The 19,979-nt window shown below is 41.0% G+C and overlaps 1 protein-coding gene across 1 annotated transcript in view; it reads right to left on the bottom strand.

Moving 5' to 3' along the window:
• Positions 1–7,201: 7,201 nt before the first annotated feature.
• Positions 7,202–19,979, bottom strand: part of STRIP2 (striatin interacting protein 2) — an 82,005-nt gene continuing 69,227 nt past the window's right edge. Inside the window, exons 19-21 of the mRNA XM_069087202.1 lie at positions 15,732–15,836; positions 12,009–12,213; positions 7,202–9,170 (exon numbers count right to left, since the gene is read on the bottom strand). Coding sequence (XP_068943303.1) covers positions 8,920–9,170; positions 12,009–12,213; positions 15,732–15,836 — 561 coding nt within the window. The 3' untranslated portion in view covers positions 7,202–8,919. The remainder of the gene's footprint in view (positions 9,171–12,008; positions 12,214–15,731; positions 15,837–19,979) is intronic.

Genomic DNA, 19,979 nt, shown 5'->3' with positions numbered 1-19,979 from the left:
AAAAGAAAGTGAGCTCCCCAAGGCAGAAACTGTCTTTCTTTTTATTTGTATTCTCTAATACATGTTCTTGTTGCTGTCATTCAGTCATTTCAGCCTTGTGCAACTCATTTTGGCTCCATTTGGGGTTTTCTTGGTAAAGATACTGGAGAGATCTGCCATTTCCCTGTCCAATTCATTTTACAGATGGGGAAACGGAGGTAAACAGGATTAAGTGACTTGCCAAGGGTCATACAGCTAGCATTCTATCCACTGTACCACCTGTCTTAATGCATAGTGAGTGCTTAATTAATGTTTAATCTTCCAGGTATAAAGTGATAATCTATCTTTTCCAATAGTCACCTATAGGCAACTAGATGGTACAGTAGTTAAGAGTTCCGGACTTGGGAGTTTTTATTATTGTTGTTGAGTTGTTTTAGTTGTGTCTGACTCTGTGACCCCATCTGGGGTTTTCTTGGTAAAGATACCACATAGGTTTGCCATTTCCTTCTCCAGCCCATTTTATAGATGAGGAAACTGAGGCAAACTAGGTTAATTGACTTGCCCAGGATCACACAGCTAAGTGTCTGAAGCCAGATTTGAATTTGGGTCTTCCTGACTTCAGGCTGTGCTACCTCAGTTCAAGTTCTACCTTTGACACTTGCTAATTGAGAGTACCCAGGCAAGTTACTTCATAGCTCTCAGCATTAGTTTCTTCATCTGTAAAATAGGGATAACAGTAGCTCCTGTCACAGTGTTGTTGTGAGGATAAAATGAGACAAGTATGGCACTTTGCAAGCCTTAAAGGGTTATATAAATGCTAGCTATTAATTAGTATTATTTCTGTCCTGGTCAGGCCACTTCTGGAGTATTGTACTCAGGTTTGGGCATGATAGTTTAGGAAGAAAACTGAAAAACTGGAAAGGGTTCAGAGCAGGACAATCAGGGTGGTGAAGGGCTGTAAGTCCATGTCAGGTTGAAGGAACTTGGAATGTTTAGTCTGGAAAAGAATATTCAGAGGACAAGATAGCTGTATTCAAGTATTTGGAGGTTATCATGTAAAAGAGGTATTAAGACAGAGTCCCTTTGATCCCAGAGAGCAGAAACAAGAGTTATGAGTGGAAATTGCAGAGAGGCAAGTTAGGCTGAATTGGAGATGTCGAAGAATGGGAGGAGATAGTGGTTTCTTCCTAGTTGGAGGTCCTCAAGCAAGAGACTGGATGACTACTTGTCCAGAGGGTTAAGTAGAGATTCCTTTCAGGCACAGGTTGAACTATAGTCACTGAGGTCATCTTCAACCAGAAATTAGGGTTCCTTTGACCAGATATAGACAAATTGGGGAGGGGGAATTCTTAGAGGAAAAAGTAAGGATTTTCAACTATAGATCAGAGAGCTTGACTCTGATTCCTGGCAAAATTCTACAACCTATAATTAAAGTGATGCTTTGTGAACTCTTGGAAAGGGACGTGGTGGTTGCTAAGAGTCATTATGACTTCATTAAGAGCATCAGTGATTCAGATGAAATCATAAATAGCATGCTATTCAAATTTGTGGTTGATTCCTCAGGAAAAGGATAGCTAATATTCTGCATGATAGAACTGGAATCCAAAGATCCCCACAGCCTAAAATGGGGGAGTGAAGCTCATAAGCTTAAATTTGATAGGGGTAAATTAAAACCTTGTTAGAGTCAGTATAGAGTTGCCCCATTGTTCACTGAGCCCCTGTTAGAGGGGGATTATGAATAGAATTAATATGGATCCCAATTCCTCCTTTTCTTACAAAATTATTGTGCTAGGAGAGCAATGATGAAAAACTGTGCATTCTATTTGGTCTCACACCATTTGCCCAAATCAGGTATTTTCAGACCATTTAGGCTATTTGGTGAATGTTATTATCCAAAAAAGAAGGCATGAGGTGAGCTAGGGCATGAGCCATGTGTGACTATTACAGTTTCAGAACATAACCCACACTAGTTCTATTAAAACAATTGCCTCCTCTATTTGCAAATGCTCACAAATTGTCCCTTTAATAATCTATTCTAAAAGTCACCAGGAATCAAGATCAGGATCAAGGTCAATAGCATGTAGAACTTTAGGCATTTTCTCTGTCTCGGTCTCTCTCTCTAGGCATCTGCACATCTATAGGGTAGTACAATAGCACCTGTAATAACAAGGACTCGTAATAAATTTGCATGGGACAAATTCCCACATTGACCATGTCCAAAAACGTATGTCTTCTCTAGATTCTATGACCCTCTATCAGGAAGCATGCTTCATTATCAGTCCTTTGGAATTATCCGGTTCGTGTTCAGAATATGAAAAGTGTCTCCTCAATCACAGCCACGATTTTTTCACTTGTCTTGGAATGTAGTTCATTTGGGCCAACTGACCTGAACTCAGAGAACAGCTATTATCCCATTACTTAGGCTGGCTTCCAATTCCCCATGAACTATTTTTGTTCCATCCTTTTTCTTTTCCTACTCCTTACTTTGCTGCTGCCCTGTGAATAGCTTTGTGTGTGAGTGATGGGGTTATGAAAACTGTAAATCAGCTTTCCCCCTTTTCTGTCCCCATCCCTGCTCTCAACTGACAAGCATGCTTTTATCTCATTGGTTGAAACAAAATGAACCAGAAGGAGGCTCACAGGCTGACAATGGTTACTTTACATATGGATAATTAATAGCATTCTCTAGACATATTTAATCCGAAATGGGTTTTTTGATACAGATGATGTGAAAAGCACCATTTAAAAAGATTCATTATTATTAATCATCTCTAGGAACAGAACTAGCTGCCACAGAGTCAGCTGAATGACTCATGAATATCTTTGTTTATGACCAAATTCTACAATAATTCTTGAAAGACTGTTCCATATAATAGAAAGGACATTCTGCTGCAGGGAAGGATCAACAGCTTTAAAGATGGTGCAGATCTTAGCTGTACTTGTTGTCCAGGGCCTACTGATACCAGGTGCAACAGATTGTAGAGATGCTAGTGGGCAGGGATAATGTTTAAGCAAGAGAAATCAAGTGCAAGCATTTTTAACCCAGAACCCTCATACTTGGGTCTTGTTAAAAATAAATAACTAAATAAACATAAATAATTGACAGCTGCAATTTTCTTTGAAACACTTTTTATGTATTTAAAAACATTCTGAGGGGCAGCTAGGTGGCACAGTGAATAGAGCACTGGCTCTGGAGTCAGGAGGACCTGAGTTCAAATACAGCCTCAGACACTTAACACTTACTAGTTGTGTGACCTTGGGCAAGTAACTTAACCCCAATTACCCTGCCTTCCCCCCTCCAAAAAGACTTAAAAAAAAACATTCTGAGATCCATCACCAGACTGTCCAAAGGGGTCCAAGACACCAAAAAGAAGTTTAAAATTCTTGCTCTAGAGGAAATAGTATTGGATTTGAAGAAAGAGTCCTATCTATGACATTTGCTACTTTGTGACCTTGGATAAGTCTCTTTCCCTCTCTGGGTCTGTTTCCATTTCTATAAAATAAGGGGCATAGAGCAATTGTTCTCAAACTTCTTGGTCTTTAAATTCTTTTTTTTTTTTAAGCAATTGGGTTTAAGTAACTTGCTCAAGGTTACACAGCCAGGTGTTTCTGGGAGGGTGCTAAGTGTCTGAGCCCAGATTCGATCCCCAGGTCATCCCAACACTCGCTGTGCTACCTGGCCGACCCTTGGTCTTTAAATTCTTTTAAAAAATTTTGAGGATTCTCCCCAAAGAGCTTTTATTTATATCAATTCTATTTATTGACATTTACTATATTAGGAATGAAAACATCAGGGGCAGCTAGGTGGCATAGTGAACAGAGCTCTGGCCCTGGAGTCAGGAGGACCTGAGTTCAAATTTGGCCTCAGACACTTAACACTTACTAGCCATATGACCTCGGGCAAGTCATTTAACCCCAATTGCCCTGCCTTCCCCCCTCCAAAAAAAAAAGAAATGAAAACATCTTAAGACTATCCTTGACCTGGTTAGATGAGATTATTGCTAAGGTCCTTTCCAACTTTAGATCTATGATCATAGAACAGCTTGCAGCTAAGGAAGCTGAGGTCTCAACCATGGAGTACCACATTAAAAATAGGATAGGTACAACTGAAGAGTCTGCATCCTGAATCCTACTGTGATTTCCTTCTTGGAGGTTTCAACTTAGGTCCTGGTTTCTCCCTCTTTAGATACTCCTTCTTGGGTTTCCCACTTGGTCGCCTATCCTAATTTTGAATCTCCTTGTCACTGGTTTCTGACTCATGATCTTCAGATTCTCCCTTGTGAGGTTCAGGCTTAATACCTCTTCTCACCCCTGAAACTACTCCAGGTCGGACTTGTTTTGTTATAATACAGTCCCTTGGAAGATTGTGCTTTTGTCTGAATTAGTCCATGGTGAGTCATCTCAGCTAGACTGTCATACTTGTGCCTAGGTGCTTGGCAATTGGATTCCTTCTTGCCCTAAACTATCAACTAACCCCTTAATACCATAGTTACTAGCATCTAGCATTCTAGCAATGAGTCTGTGGCAGAGCTCTTATCTGCTATAGCCCTGGGCACTTAATGCCAAGTAGTGCCTATATAGTTGGATAGCTAATTGGTTAGGGCATCCAGAAGGTTAAGGTCATGGTGTCAATTCTTGGCCAGGCCAGTTGGTTTCATTTTATTCCATGATCATGGACTATATCTTTAGCACTAGCAAGTTGTCTATGTCATTGGCCCCCAAAGGTAAATGAATATAGATGGATTAGTATACAATCCATCCCTTTCGTCGGGGGAACAGCTCAGCATAGCATATTTGTACACAGGATCATCTTTGTAGACAAAGGATAACATATATTGGTTATGCATTATGTATATTTGCAGAAGACTCTCCAGAATTCCATTTTTGCTTACCTGAAGTGGGTGTCATAAATATTTAACCTAGTGTCTGAAAGCAGTTTCTTCAATTATACCCTGCTCACTTACATCTAAAATAAACCATTTAGTTTTTTTCATGTGGAGGGTTTCACGATCAAATGATTAACCCACCTTGATTTGTATGAAAGTGTTTCCCAGATGAAAAATATTAAGTCAACAGCATTCATCCCAAATGTGGAATCACACCTTCAGGGCTGAGCATTCTTAACAATCCAGGTCACTCAAATGATATTCCAATGCTTCCTTCACTGAGAACTGCCAAAGGCCGGTGAGTCTGTCTATGCTCCCTGATACACAAATGATTTCCAATTGGGAGAATAGCTAGCACTTTAAAGTCTGCAAAAACACTTTACATCTATTATCTTATTTGATCCTCACAACAACCCAGGGAGGTAGTGCTATTATCACCATTTTAATGATGAGGAAACTGAGTCAGACAGAGGTTAAGTGACTTGCCCAGGGTCACATGGCAAGTATCTGAAGGATGTGAGGTCAGATGCCGCTGATGTCAAGTCTTACTCTGCTGTGCTGTCTAGCTGCCTCAATGAAAGGTCCAGGTCCATTATTTGAGATCTAGACTAACTTCTGGATTCCCTTGTGGACATTAAAGACAGCTATCTAAAATGCAGACTATGGGGCCAAGGGCCAAGACCCATAAATGCTTTTCCTAATAATGACTGAATGCTGAGCCTGGAGTCAGGAAGATCCGAGTTCAAATGTGGCCTCAGACACTTACTAGCAGTGTTGCCCTATGCAGTCACTTAACCTGTTCACCTCAATTTCCTCAGCTGTAAAATGGGGATATCAGCACCTACCTCCCAGGGTTATTATCTCAAATGAGATGTTTGTGAAATGCTTAGCACAGTGCATGGCACATAGTGGATGCCATATAAATGTTTATTCCTTTGCTTTCCTCTTCCCAGTAAATCAGGGGCAGAAGTTTGGGACTTGAGTAAAAAAAAAAAATCTGTTCTGTGCCTTGGTTTCTCCATCTGCACAGATAATAACTCGATCTCAGAGGAGTTGTGAAGAATGTTAAATTAGTGTGTCATTAAATATTAAACAAAAAAAAAATCCTCCACCTTAGGGTCTATTCACAAGCTCTTAAGAATGTGAATTCTTTAGAGGCCTATGAAATAAATATATTTATGATTGTTATTTCCTGGAAAATTGCCATTTCATTCAAATCACTACTACTCCAATTCCAGACTAATAGAATTCACAGACACTCCGCCCAGCCAAAGGCTATAACCCCACTGGGCACTATCATACCCAACTAAAACCTTAAGTCCTATGAAATTTCATGGCTAAGATGCTCATATTCTGTCCCCAAACCGTAATCCTGACTGCCTCTAGTGTAAACTCTAAGGCTGTTATTGTGGCTTTGCTCTATTTCCTTTCTAGGGTCATTCTTGCCTCTGACCTCATAGAGCTTTTCTTTGGCACCTTCCTTATGTGCATATTATGTTTCATCTTGTATGAAAGTTATTGGCACATACATCAGTTATATCTCTAGTAGATATGTCCTCCTTAAGGAGGACAGGGCCTGTGTTATCTCTGAATCTTTTCTAATATCCATTACAGTCTCTGCTCTCCCTTTTTAATTTTTATCTGGACTTGTGATTTCATTGGTGTTGGTAATCTCTGCTTTGGAAGATTTCTCTGCAACATACAGTCTTAGAGTTGGGCTCCTTAACATTTTTTTGTGTCACAGACCCCTTTGGTAGTCTAGGGAAGCCTATAGGCACCTTCTCTGAATAATGTTTTTAAATGCCTAAATTAAAATCCATGATTGCAGAGAAAACCAAGAATGCTGAAACTGTTATTAAATAGTAAAAAAAAAATTCAAGGATCTTAGGTTAAGCACTTTGGTTAAAGTTGGGAGGGGTGCACTGAGGGGTTAAATGACTTGTCTGGGGTCAAACAGCCAGTAGGTGTCAGAGACCAAACTTCTGCTCTGGGTTTTCCTGACTCCAATGAATATTCGATACCCATTCAACTATCAAATCCAAATAGAAATTGGTGGGGGGGGGGGGAGGTGTCTAGATCCTTCCTAAGGATCACTGTGTCCTGCATACTGACTTAGATAACCACATGTGAACATTATCTTGGCATCGGGGAGTGTCATTGGCCAATGCAGGCTGCATTTTTGACACCTCTATAATTGGGCATGCTGCCTCTGGAGGTGCTTAATAAATGTTTATCACATTGAGTTGAGCATCCATAACAACATGCTGTAATATTAATAACACCACAAGTGAAACAAAGTCTCTGTTCCTCACAAAGAAAGGAATGAATATAGCCAGTTTCTGCAGAAGCCTTAAGAAGCTTTACTAGAGCCATAGAGAAAAGAGAAAGAACATTTTGGAAGGCATAATTTGAAAGAGATAAGGCCATGGGGTATCTTCGTTGGGCTGGGGGGCTATTGTTCCTTATTGTTCGAGGAGAGAGGCTGTTCAGCCTTCTTTCTGTCAGCAAGCTGGTAGTTTTGTTGTATAGCATGGAGAAGAGAAGACCTCTTGGCACACCAGCCCTTAGATTTCTGAAGAGGCATTCATGGTTTTAGGTGAAAGCAGCATTGCTAAATCTTCCCAGGACACTGAAATTGCAGGGGTAGGAAAATGAATCAAATTGGAAAGTGACAAAAAATGGTAAGCCAGTTTGTTTTTGCTGTTCCATTCAATTAAAAAATAAATTGATCCGCAGCACCAATGACAGAATTTTCATACAGTAACTATGCTCTCCTGTGGTTACTTCGTCTTCTGGAAAATGAAGTGGGCAAAGAAGGGTAATTTTCTGTAAGGTTCAGGCATTCAGAAGCTGGGGAAGTTACAGAATTAGAAAACATGTTCTGAGGAAACCTGGGTGTTCCATACTAGTTGTCTGTTCTTAAAATGATGTCAGACTCTAACATAGGAGGCAGGGCAATCATTTAGAAACCCAGTACAGATTTTAGGGAACACAGAAAATAATCATTATATACAATATACCATACTCCCACATGCAGAGCTTGGGGAATAGGACTCTCATCTTCTCTAATCTAGGAATGGCCCCATACTGAAGAATAGATCTGTCCTATGGGGGGAGGGGGAAGATCTATTGAAATGTGGCAGTAGTAGCCAGGACTCTTATGTAACTCCACATATAGCAGGTGATTTTTAGAAGCATGCATGTGTGTATGCATGCAGTGGAGGGAGGAGGTGCATGCATGTGTGAAGCCTCTGTCCTCCATCCTAGGTTTAACTAACTCCCAAAATGGCCTTGGTACTATACTGACTTCCTAAGGGTCCTGTATGGTTTGACTGGGTACAGGTGCCTGAGACATTTGTGAAAGAGATTGAAAAGAGAACCTAATTTCAAAGCTGGCATTTGGGAAAAAAACCTCAGGCAAAGTCTTAAGAAACCCTGGACTGAACCGCAAAAACACTTCTCTTCCTTCATTCTGCACCAATAGTCACCTAATTTAGGATAATGAGGGCTGCAAGTCTTACACTGAAGTGAATGCCATGGGTTAGAAAGCCCCAGAGAGCCTAGGGAATGCTCTCCTAGCCACCAAAGGCAAAAGGGAAATAGGGAGAAACCTAGTCCAGGATCTTATCCAGAGTGTGCCTGGTCTGGAGCCTTCCCCATCCCCACCATAGGACTCATTAGTATTCAAGGCCATTCCAGATCTTGGAAATTGGCTGTAGGGTAGCATATTTTGGTCCCAGGACCCTGTCTTCCACTTCTTGCCCTGACCTTACCAGGTCTGTCCTGGATTTAGACAGTTTTCCCAGAGTATGGGCAGGGAAAGATGAATCTAGGACTGAGACAGCTGCTCTCCCTTCCCCTAACCCCCTCAAACCAAGCTTTCCCTACTCTGGACCTGGAGTTTTAGATTGGAATTAAAATTAGGAGAGCTTCTGAAAGGTGGAAGGAACAGAGTGGGCAGGATCCCATTTGTGTGTGTGTGTGTGTCTGTGTGTACACGTGGGTGTTTTCCCCATGGCATTCAAAACCATGTGGGAGACAGATGAGAGCCCAGTCAGTGACTCTGGAGTAGCTCCTCCCAACAGATGGGCTGTGAAAACACCTCCCTCTCCAACCAGAGCTCATATGAATAATAGAAATCCTCAGGGAGTTCCAGCTTCTGCCCCAGGACACTCTGCAAGCAGTTATCCACAGGTGCAAACTCTGAGTCCTGGGGTCTGTCATAGCGCCGGCTATTAAAGGCCTCGATGTTGGCCCTTAAAGTACACTCTTCTGCTTGGAAGTCCCATGGCCTGGCATCAATGTCTGCATCAGGAAAAGAGGGATGATAACAGAAGCATACATATCACTGGGGTTACACCTTTCTGATCCAGCTACAATGAGCAATGGAATGAACATTTTAAATGCTATGTTTTGGGTCCTGTGCTAAGGATACAAATACAAAGAGAGACAGTGCCTGCCCACAAGGAGCTTATATTCCAAAAGTAGGTCAACATGTTTCTGGGAATCTTGGCCTAAGAAGGGAATTTTGGTCTTAGGGAATCACAGGAGAGTCACTGGTGAGTCAATGTAGAGAGCAGTCAGCTTTCAGTAGTTTGGGGCCATTCACAAACTTTGTTGGAAGAAGTGGAAAATATTAGTTTCTAAGAGGTGGGAGGCAGTATGGAGCACAGTGGCTTGAATCTGAGGGGATTTACTGCTATGAAGCACCCCCCCCCCCATTTCTCTGAAATTTCTTCAAAATCTACTTAATGGGGGAGGTCTCTTACTGCCTGCTAGAAATTTCACAATTCTGAGACAAGGACAAATCTTTGTCTCTCTTGTATTTATAGAATGCTTTAAGGTTCACAAAGCATTTTCCCTTATAACAAACCTAGGAGATAGATAGTGCAAATATGACTATTCCCATTTTCACAGAAGAAGAAACTGAGATTCTGAAAGGTATAGTTACTCCCAAGTGTGTTACCTAAATGGGAGTGGGCATAGACAAAGCTCTTCAAGTTTGTAACTGCATAAAGACTTTTGGGACACCCTCCTAGATAAAACTGTTCATCTCTTTCGGTCCCCAGCATGCCACTTGGGCCTTTGACCTCAGGCTAGAGGTTAGAAGTCTTAGTTTTATCCTGCCAAGGACTATCTTCAGAACTGCTTAAGCTATGCTATTTTTTCACCTTTAACGTGTGTCCTATATGCCTCATTATTGATTCATTGAGAAGGGGTAGACTAGGAAGAACAATAAACTTGGAGTTGGAGCCCCACTTCTGACTTACTTGTGTGATGTTGGGCAAGTCACTCCACCCTACTGAGCCTCAGTGTCTTCATCTGTAAAATGGGGACACTAATACCTCCATACTCATCTATCTCTCAGAAAAACAGTAAGCAAAGTATTTGCAAGTTCTATAGCCTTATATGAAAACCGTTGTGGTTATTCATTATGAAGAAGCATAATTTGGATTGAGGCTAAGTGGCAACAAGGTGTCCAAAGTAAATAAATGTCAGAAGTGTCTGATGGATTTGCCAACTGTTGAGCAAGTTATTCACCTAACTAAAAACATCCCAAGAATTTAAATTGCTAGCTATGCTTTATGTTCCATGGTAGAAGTGATCCGATAATGCCTCGAGCAGACCAATGATACGCATTCTTGTTTTCTGAACTCATCCAAAGTTGAGCGTGTTATAAATGCCAACAAGCATATGCCACCCTATTAATAAGCCTTTATTAGAGCTACGTAAACATAGGGCAAACTTATATTTGTGTAGCCAACACTAGTACACTGAAATATTCTCTGTATAATTAAGGTTCCTAGCCAGTGGACCCTTTATTTCAGTCTACACAGGTCAACCTTACTTTATAAAGCAGAGGAAACTGTACAGATTGAATTCTATTTTAAGGAAACTCACTTGAATAATGGAAAAAGCATTGGGCTTGGAGTCAAGAAGACCTGAGTTCCAATCCTGCCTCACACATTTCATGACTGTGTGATCTTGGGCAAGTCATTTCATCTCCTTAAGCTGTTTCCTATCTGCAAACTGGGGACAAAATAGCAGCTACCCTGCTGTCTCCCTTAAGGAGTTTCCTCACCCCTTAAAGCTGGGGGTATCCCTTAAGAGGGGGCTGTCTCTCTTAAGGAACTACTATCTCCATTAAGGATCGGCTGTCTTCCTTAAGGAGCTGCCCCTCCCCTTAAGCTGGGGTCTCCCTTAAGCTTGCTTAGGCCTCCCATAAAGGGGGGCTACCTCCCCTAAGGAGGATTCTGCTTGGTATGTGTTACCAAGAATAAATGCCTTTACTTGAAAAAAAAAATAGCAGCTACCTAACAGGGTTGTTGGAAGGATCGAATGAGATAATAGATCTCATAAGTGCTTTGCAAAACTTAAACTGCCATAACAATATTAGTTATCATCCTCATCCTCATCTACAAAATGAGAGCTCTGGATGAGATAGCCTCTGTGGTCTCTTTCTAACATTTTGTGATTCTGTGAGTCCTACACTCAGTCTTTTGGAGAATGTGAATCATCGTTCTCTAATTTCTCTCTTTTATGAAAATTCAGGTTTTTATACTGTATTTGTTTACTTAGATTTAATAGACTCAGAATGTTAGAGATAAAAAAAGACTCCTAGGATTCATCTAGCGCAATGTCCTCATTTAACAGGCTTCGAGGCAAGTTTGGATCACAGAAATCTGTTCTAGAGTTGTTCATTTTGGTCCAGGGTCTCTGATTGACACTCCTTGCTTAGCCTGACCCCACCATGTCTGCCCTGGAATTATACCATCTCAAAGTTAAATTGTGTGGACTATTTTTCACTCTCATTTGTCCTTTCACGGATGCAGAAAAAGAGTCCTAGAGCAGCTACCAGGTGGCTGACCCAAGGTCAAATGGCCAGCTAAGAGAAGAATTAAGGTCCTCCAACATCCAGTCCAATGTTCTTTCTCCTCAAGCATTCAGCCTCTCAGGACATAAATGTCAGAACTTATGTAGTCCCCTAGAGGTCACTGTAAGGGCATTCAATCTGTAGTGGTTTCTCTCCTCACCCAGAGCATGCAATAACACTTCCCTACTGCATGGGAAAAAATGACACCTTAAGTTACTTTAACACCCATAAAAGGAGGGTAAATGGAGGCCGACCCTCAGACCACTCACCATTGCCGTAAGCCCAGTCGTCATTCATTCGGTGCCTCACTTTCTGATAGATGGCCGACATGGTTTTCATGTTACTTTTCCTCCACTGACGCCCCAAGTACTTGGTCTGGATCTTCAGTAGCTTCAACACATACAGCTGCAGCATGGCCTGCTTGACTTTGAGTGCCCGCTTGAGGATAGGGGCAGATTTAAACACCACCAACATCTGTCCAATAGAAGAGAAAAGAGAAGAAGAAAAAGTCTGTGATGCTTGTTCATGTTCTTGGAGATCCCTCACCCTCAGGTGGCCCAGCCCATACTTACATAAGCAGGCTACCTCAGAATTTCTCTTTAGGAACATAAGGGGAAACTTTCCCAGTCAGCCCCTATCCTCTAAGCACTGGCTGGGAGCTACAAAGTCTCAATGATACATGTATCTGTGGGCAATTCACCTGAAGTGTTAGTCTACTTTTTCTGGCCCGCTGCAGGATTGGCTTCTTCTTACCTTGGATGGGGAATGACATTACATTTCGTAATTCAGTTTCTAATTCATCAAGGACATGGTGCCAGTTACCACTGCCAATGTTGCAGGCAGCCAAGAGAAATGCTATGCCCTTCACAGAGGCTGCCCACATGTGCATTTGTCTTGTAAACACCTCGTAGCTCCAGACTAATATGAGTACATACGTACACACACGCACACACGCACGCACACACACACACACACACACACACACACACACACACGCACACACACGATAGGTATTAGCCTGTTATTAACATCTCCTAGTTTGGGCTCTGATTAAAGGAGTGTCTGTAAGCAGGCACTAAAATCTTTACTAAACACCTTGATATTTAGGCCTTAAAGGAGGGATTTTCTCCTCTATCACAAATACATCTGGCATTTTCTTACTTCAATGACATCATAGACTAAATCTTACAAGGCTCTAAGTGATCATATAGGTCTCATTCTGCAAATGGAGAAACTGAGATCTCCAGAAATTACTTGCCCAATGTCACATATCAAGTTAAGGCAAAGTTGGGACTTGAACTTGGAAGTTTCCTCAGTACAGGGCTCTTTTCTACAGTAATTTTTTTGAGAGGACTTCTAAAATATAACTTCCACAAATGGGGCAGATCTTCATTACATCAGTGGATATCAATTATCAGCTGCTGACTCGTTTTGCCACTCAGAGTAAGAATGGGTCTGCCTACCAGCTCACATTTCACTGTCGAACAGAAAGTGGCATCTCTGAGGCCCTACCATGAACAGTGGGTACCATTATAAATGGTCACTTGTTTGGGGATATAGCTCAGAGAGAGCCATTGAAACAGGTAGCGCTGTCCATGGTTAGGGAGAGCCTGTTCTTTCTAAACTTCCCGAGTGTTAATTCAAATAGGCACTAGTGGATTATGTCCTAAGCAATAGGAGGGAAATATAGCCATACCATTCTTTCTTTAGTGTCTCTGTGTTCTTCCGGAGGTTAAAGTTTCAAAAGGTTCAGGTGATTTAGAAACAAGAGACCTAGGTTCAAATCCTATCTACCTCTGATACTCAGGAAGCCAGTTGTGTGACCACGAACAAATCACTTGACTACTCTTAGCTTCGTTTACTCATCTATAAAATTGGGGGTGGGGGAAGAGTTTGATATTTATCTTTAGCACTTACCTCACAGGTAATGATCAAATCAATCAACCAATAAGAATTTATTAAATACTTACTACGTGCAAGCAGTCTGCTAAGTACTAGGAATTCAAGGACAAAAATAAAAGTCTCTTGCCATGAGGAACTTAACGTTCTATCAAACAGATATGCTGTGCAAAAGCCTTTGCAAATCTTAAGGCATTATATAATCTTCAGCTATCATAGTAACAATTACTGTTGTTTACTATTAGCTTTAGCATTTACTACTACGTGATCATGAGTAAATCTCTGACAAATGATTTTCTTGTCTGTAAAATGGTGGTTAACAGCAGTGTTAAATGCAAACAACACAAAGACATATAATACAGGTCCTCTTAATATAAAGCCATAGCTTTGGGTTTTTTATTGAAAGGTTTATTTATTGACCTTGGGCCAATCACATAACTTTTCTGGGCCTCAGTTTTCTCACCTAGAAAAATGAGGAAGATAGATTACATGACCTTTAAGATTCCTTCCAACTCCAAATGATTTTATGATCCCAGGAGATCTGATTCGTAGCATCCCTCCTTACATAGATTCCTAATAAATATTCATTGAATTAATAGAATAATAATTAATATTCTTCTGATAGTCCTACTGGCTCAGCTTTCAATGTGAGGATATGCCCCAGAGGTTGACAAGGAGGGACCACTTCTAGCACATTTGCATCTAAATTACCTTGGACAGTAATCCAAGAAGGCCACCATAGTGCTAAATTCCATGTTCTATGGAACAGGTCTGTTTGAACCCATCAGTCCACCAGAATTTTTACTCATGAAATTTTTAGCCGCCCAATCCACAATTAATACCATAATAGCGATGTAGTAACTGAGACAATGGAATGGTCAGGAAACGTTCAGTGATACTGCCATCTTTCCAGTTTTGTGTTTGTTTATAGCACAGGAACATCCCCCAACAGCCCCTTCTTCTCTGTCCTCACAGCAAGAATATCCAGTGTATCCTTTAAACTGGAAGAGCAAACTTTCCTACCAAGAGCCTATCTGAGCAGAGGTCAGCACTTCCCAACTCTCTGAGCATCTACCTGGACAAAGGGTTCATGGGATCACAGATTCGGAGGTTGAAGAGACCTTCTGGGGATCTAACACAGGCCCCTGACTTTACAGGGCAGGATCCGGAGGCCCAGAGCAGTGACATAAATCATACAAGGGCACCCAGGTAGGAAGCAGCAGAGCTAGGGTTAAAACCCAGACCTTCAGAGTCCAAATCCGGCACTCCTTCCGCTACAGCTGCGCCACCAAGAATGAAAATCAGAGCTGGAAGGGACCTCAGGGGTCATCTTGTCCAACCCCTTCATTTTTGTTTCCCGGCTGTTCAGTTGTTTTCAGTCCTGACTCTTCGTGACTCCACTTGGGGTTTTCTTGACAAAGATACTGAAGTGGTTTGCCATTTCCTTCTCCAGCTCATTTTACAGATGAAGAAGCTGAGGCAAAGTCAAGTGACTTGCCTAGGGTCACACATTGAGTAAGCGTCTGAGGCTGGATTTGAATTCAGGAAAATGAGTCTTCCTGACTCTAGGCCCTGCACTCTATCCACTGTACCACCCAGCTGCCCAGTAAGCAATTAATCAATGTTTATTGGCAAGGGAGAGGAAGAGGAGGAAGAGGAGGAGGAGGCATTGTAGCATGGGAGAAAGAATAGATTGGCCTTTGAGTCAGGAGAGGCCTGTGTTCAAATTATGATCCTGGCCCTTACTGGCTCCTTGATGCTGGGCAATTCTCTGCCTCAGTTTCCTCTATAGCACCTGTTTCACAGGTAAATGAAATGATATAGATAAAGCCTCTTACAAATATTAAAGTCCTACATTATAGAAATATCAGCTTTTGTTTGGTGCCATTGTTATGACTGTTATTTTGGGTTTTTTTAATGGGCTTCACAGATAGAGTCTGAGGACAAGCACACATCCTGCTATTATCTTGTTATGTGTTATTGTTATTATCTCATTCTTCTGCCCTTTATTATTGCTGCCATTACCATCATTATTATAATAGACCTCTTCAGCGGGGCAGCCTTCTACTGTCCTGGAATTGACCCCAGCTCACCATGGTCCTGGAATGCTTCCACTTGGTCAGTTTGTTAAGTAGTCTGAGTAAATTGATACAGGAAAATAGGTTCCTCCAGCAGAACTGATTGTTGTCTCCAGCTTCCTATAACAAAAGAAAAAATGCAAAGTGCACACAGATATATCACCACAACAGCAAGCCCCAGAGCTATCTTTTCCAGCTACATAATTGGTACTGTAATTTGTCATTGTTCAGTCACTTTCAGACATGTCTGATTCTTCATGACCCCATCTGGAACTTTCTTGGCAAAGATCCTGGAGTGGTTTGCCATTTCCTCCTCCAGCTCATTTTGCAGATGAGGAAACTGAGGCAAACAGAGTCAAGTGACTTGCCCAGGGTTACACAACTAGTGTCTGAGACCAGATTTGAACTAACGAAGATGAGTCTTCCTGACTCCAGATCCAGCACTCAATGCTCTGCCACCACCTAGCTTACTCTGCAAGTAGCAATGGTAAAAGTGGTTCCTTTTCAGGCAGGGATGGTCAATCTGAAAAGAAGCTCTCAGCTTAGGAGGTGGTTTTCCCTGTTCTTCTGCTCAATGACTTACAAATCTAACAGCATACAATTTACATCCAATACTACATGGGCCCCAAGACATTCCATGTCTAAAGGGGCATTAGGCAATGGAGGCAGAATAAATTTCTGAGCTGATGTTTGAGTTAGTTTCCTTCTGTGACTTTTTGTTTAGGTACCAGAAAAGAGAAAATGACATCCCTATATAACACTACTCATCCATGCAATGTTTGCAACTTTATAAAAAAAAACAGTCTCTTTCTGAAACTTTTTTTCATCTACCCTCTGCTGGAGTCCTCTGTGTTAGATTGATTTAATATTCAGGAAACTTGGGCCCTTCAGCACCTCATCTCATCTACCCACACTCTGGTAGACTGCCCCGTTCCCAAGCAGGAGAGAGAGGAGGAAAAAATGGCAGATGGTCCATTCTCACCAGATGGTTCGTTTCCCTTCTAGGCTTCATGTCTGTCTGTGAGCATCCAACCAATAATAACTGGTAGATTTCAGATTAGAAACAGGTATCTACTCTTAGTAACATTTTACAGTGACAGAATAAAATATGGCTTATGAGCTTTTAGAACTACAGAGGTATATTAATCATCATTATCAGAATGATCCCTTACATTTATGTAGGGTTTTTCAGGTCACAAAGTACTTTCCCATCCATTATCTCATCTTTTGTGGGATGAGTTAACATCATAGGATTATGGGATTTAAAGCTTGAATGGACCTTAGGGACCAACTGGTCCAAGCCTCTCACTTTACAGATGAGGCTCAGAGATGAAGTGACTGGCCCAAGGTCAGTGAGTAGCACTAATGAGTAGTGGAGCCAAGAGTCAAACCCAAGTCCTCTGACCCCAAATTCAGCACTTATTCCAAAAACTAGCAGACTTGATGACCACGTTAACTTAGGGTTTATGGGCTCAATAGATAAAAAGATGGAATGTACCTCAGAGACAGTCAGATTTAATATCATCATGTTACGGAGAAAGAAACTGAGGCCCAGAGAGGTTAAATGATTTATCCGGGGTAATATAGCCAATAAGCATCTAACAAAGGATTTGAACTGGAGTCTTTCTGACTACAAGGCCAACACTCCATCTACCCCCTTGGCACTCCAAAGGTCTTTTTTTTTCCCTAGGTAATTTAATTATTTTATTAATAATGACAACATTTTAATAAAAGGATGGTCATTTGGCCTCTTTCTTTTTATTTTTTCCACTTACTAGTATTTAATTTTATTCCAATTACACATAAAGACAGTTTTCAACATTCACTTTTATAAGATTTTGAGTTCCACATTTTTTCTCCCTCCCTCCCTTCTCCCCAAGACAGCAAGCAATCTGATATAGGTCATGCATGGACAATCATATTAAACACATTTCTATGTTATTCATGTTGTGAAAGAAGAATCAGAATAAAAGGGGAAAACCATGAGAAAGAAAAAACAAGAGTGAAAATAGTATGCTTCGATCTGAATTCAGACTCCATAGTTTTCTTTCTCTGGATGCAACTGCATTTTCCATCATGAGTTCTTTGGAATTGTTTTAGGTTCTTGCATTGCTGAGAAGGGCTAAATCTATCAAAATCAGTCCTCACACACTGTGGCTGTTACTGTGTACAATGTTCTCTTGTTTCTGCTCCCCTGACTCAGCATCAGTTCATACAAGTCTTTCCAGGTTTCTCTGAGGTCCGTCTGCTCATTATTTGTCATAACACAATAGTATTCCATTACATTCATATACCACAACTTTAGTCATTTCCCGACTGATGGGCATCCCCTCGATTTCCCATTCTTTGCCATCCAAAGACCTTTCTTAAGGAAAAAGAAAGTAAAGACTGTGGAAAACATGTACCAGTGCATCCTAGTATCTAGTGAGCCAAGTAATAAAGGTATAATTGCTGGGACATGAATAGCTAAGATCCTTGTGGGGATTAGGATTTACCCAGATGTAAGGTAAACCTTCAGGGGTCAGGAACCTGAAAAGAGAGGATGGCATACTGGAGCTCAAAGGCAAGTTTCCGTGCCCTGTGATGAACTGGCAGTATCTGGCTCTAAAGTGACCCAGGGGGACCAATCTTTGTGCCTCTGAGAGCAGTTTTGGCTCCTTTCCATGGGAATTTCCACCCCGTGGCAAAGGCCAGTCTGGCAGGTTGTTAACAATAATAAAAATTATAATAATATGTATTTATGTTGTAAGGTTTGCAAAATACTTTATATATGTTCATTCATTTGATAACTATACAGATGTTAAGTAGAAGATCAAAGGAGCTCATCAACCTTGTAGGCATTTTCTAAACCTTAAAACATCATTTTAGTTATTCTGCTATTGTTATTAAATTATAATTGTGTCACTTTTTGTAATCAGTGGAGGAGGCATTTTATCTATTTCTTTTTTTAAAAGATGAGTCCAAGTTCTCAGAGGGGTTATCCCTCAACACATTTCATGGTTTCAATCACTGCTATAGCTATTAGGAGAGTCTTCACATGAAAGTCACTCGAATATTCATGCCTTTGATCCAGAGATCTCACTACTAGGCATACAGCCCAAGGCAGTCAAAGGTTTCATATGCACCAAAATATTCATAGCAATACTTTTTGTGGTAGTAAAAAGGCAACTAGGTAGTATGTGGATAGAGCACTGAGTCTGGAATCACAAAGAGCTGAGTTCCAATTCAGCCTCAGACACTTACTAGCTATATGACCCTGGACAGGTCACAACCCATCTGCCTCAATTTCCTCAACTGTAAGATGGGAGTGATAATAATAGCACCTACCTGAGAGGGTTGTTGCAAGGATCAAATGAGAAAATAAAAGTGCTTAGCACAGTGTCTGGCTCATACTAGGTGCTTAAAAAAAAATTCTTCCTTCAAAAAAAAAAAAAACCTAAAACCCCAACCCCCAGAAACAAATAAAGGAATTTATATAACAAATAACAAATTAGTGAATGAATGAAGAAATTATGGACGATGAGTATTATAGTGGAATATTATTGGGCTGAAAAAAAATGATGAATATGAGGAATTCAGAGAACCATGGGAAGATTTATAAAAGCAGAACTAGGAGAAAAATATTCCCAATGACCATAGCAATGGAAATAAAAACCACACTAAAAGGCAACTGAATTCAGATTAACTGTAATAGCCAATCTTGATCTCAGAGAAGAGATGACGAAACTTTCCTACTGTCAGTAGAGAGCTAGGCATTATGGGTTTGGAATGCTCTAGACTGTCTTTACTGTGGTCACTCTATGAGTTGGTTTTATTGTTGGCTTTTTATTTTTGGTGGTGTTATTAAGGGAGGGTGGGGTGGGAATATTTGGAAATGACTGGAAAAAAGAACAAAAGTTATCAGTAAAAGTTTTAAAAAGAGAGAATAATGGACGGCCAAGTGGCACAGTGAATAGAGCATCAGCCCTGGAGACAGGAGAACCTGAGTTCAAATCTGGCCTCAGACACTTAACACAAAAACTACCTGTGTGACTTTGGGCAAGTAAGTCACTTAACCCCAATTGCCCTACCAAAAAGCAAAATATATATATATAAAAATTTCTGGGGTGGCTAGGTGGCTCAGTGAATAGAGCACCAGCCTTGGAGTCAGGAGGACCTGAGTTCAAATTCAGCCTCAGACACTTGACACAATTACTAGCCATGTGACTTTGGGCAAGTCACTTAACCCCAACTGCCCTCCAAAAAAAAAGCCAAAAAAAAAAA

Source organism: Petaurus breviceps, unplaced genomic scaffold (genome assembly GCF_028583685.1).
Source record: "Petaurus breviceps papuanus isolate PSGF00001 unplaced genomic scaffold, PetGlider_PUasm1.0 181, whole genome shotgun sequence".
NCBI classification, from domain to species: Eukaryota; Metazoa; Chordata; class Mammalia; order Diprotodontia; family Petauridae; genus Petaurus; species Petaurus breviceps.
Note: the sequence above shows the minus strand (reverse complement) of the source record. Positions and strands in the feature narration are given on the sequence as shown.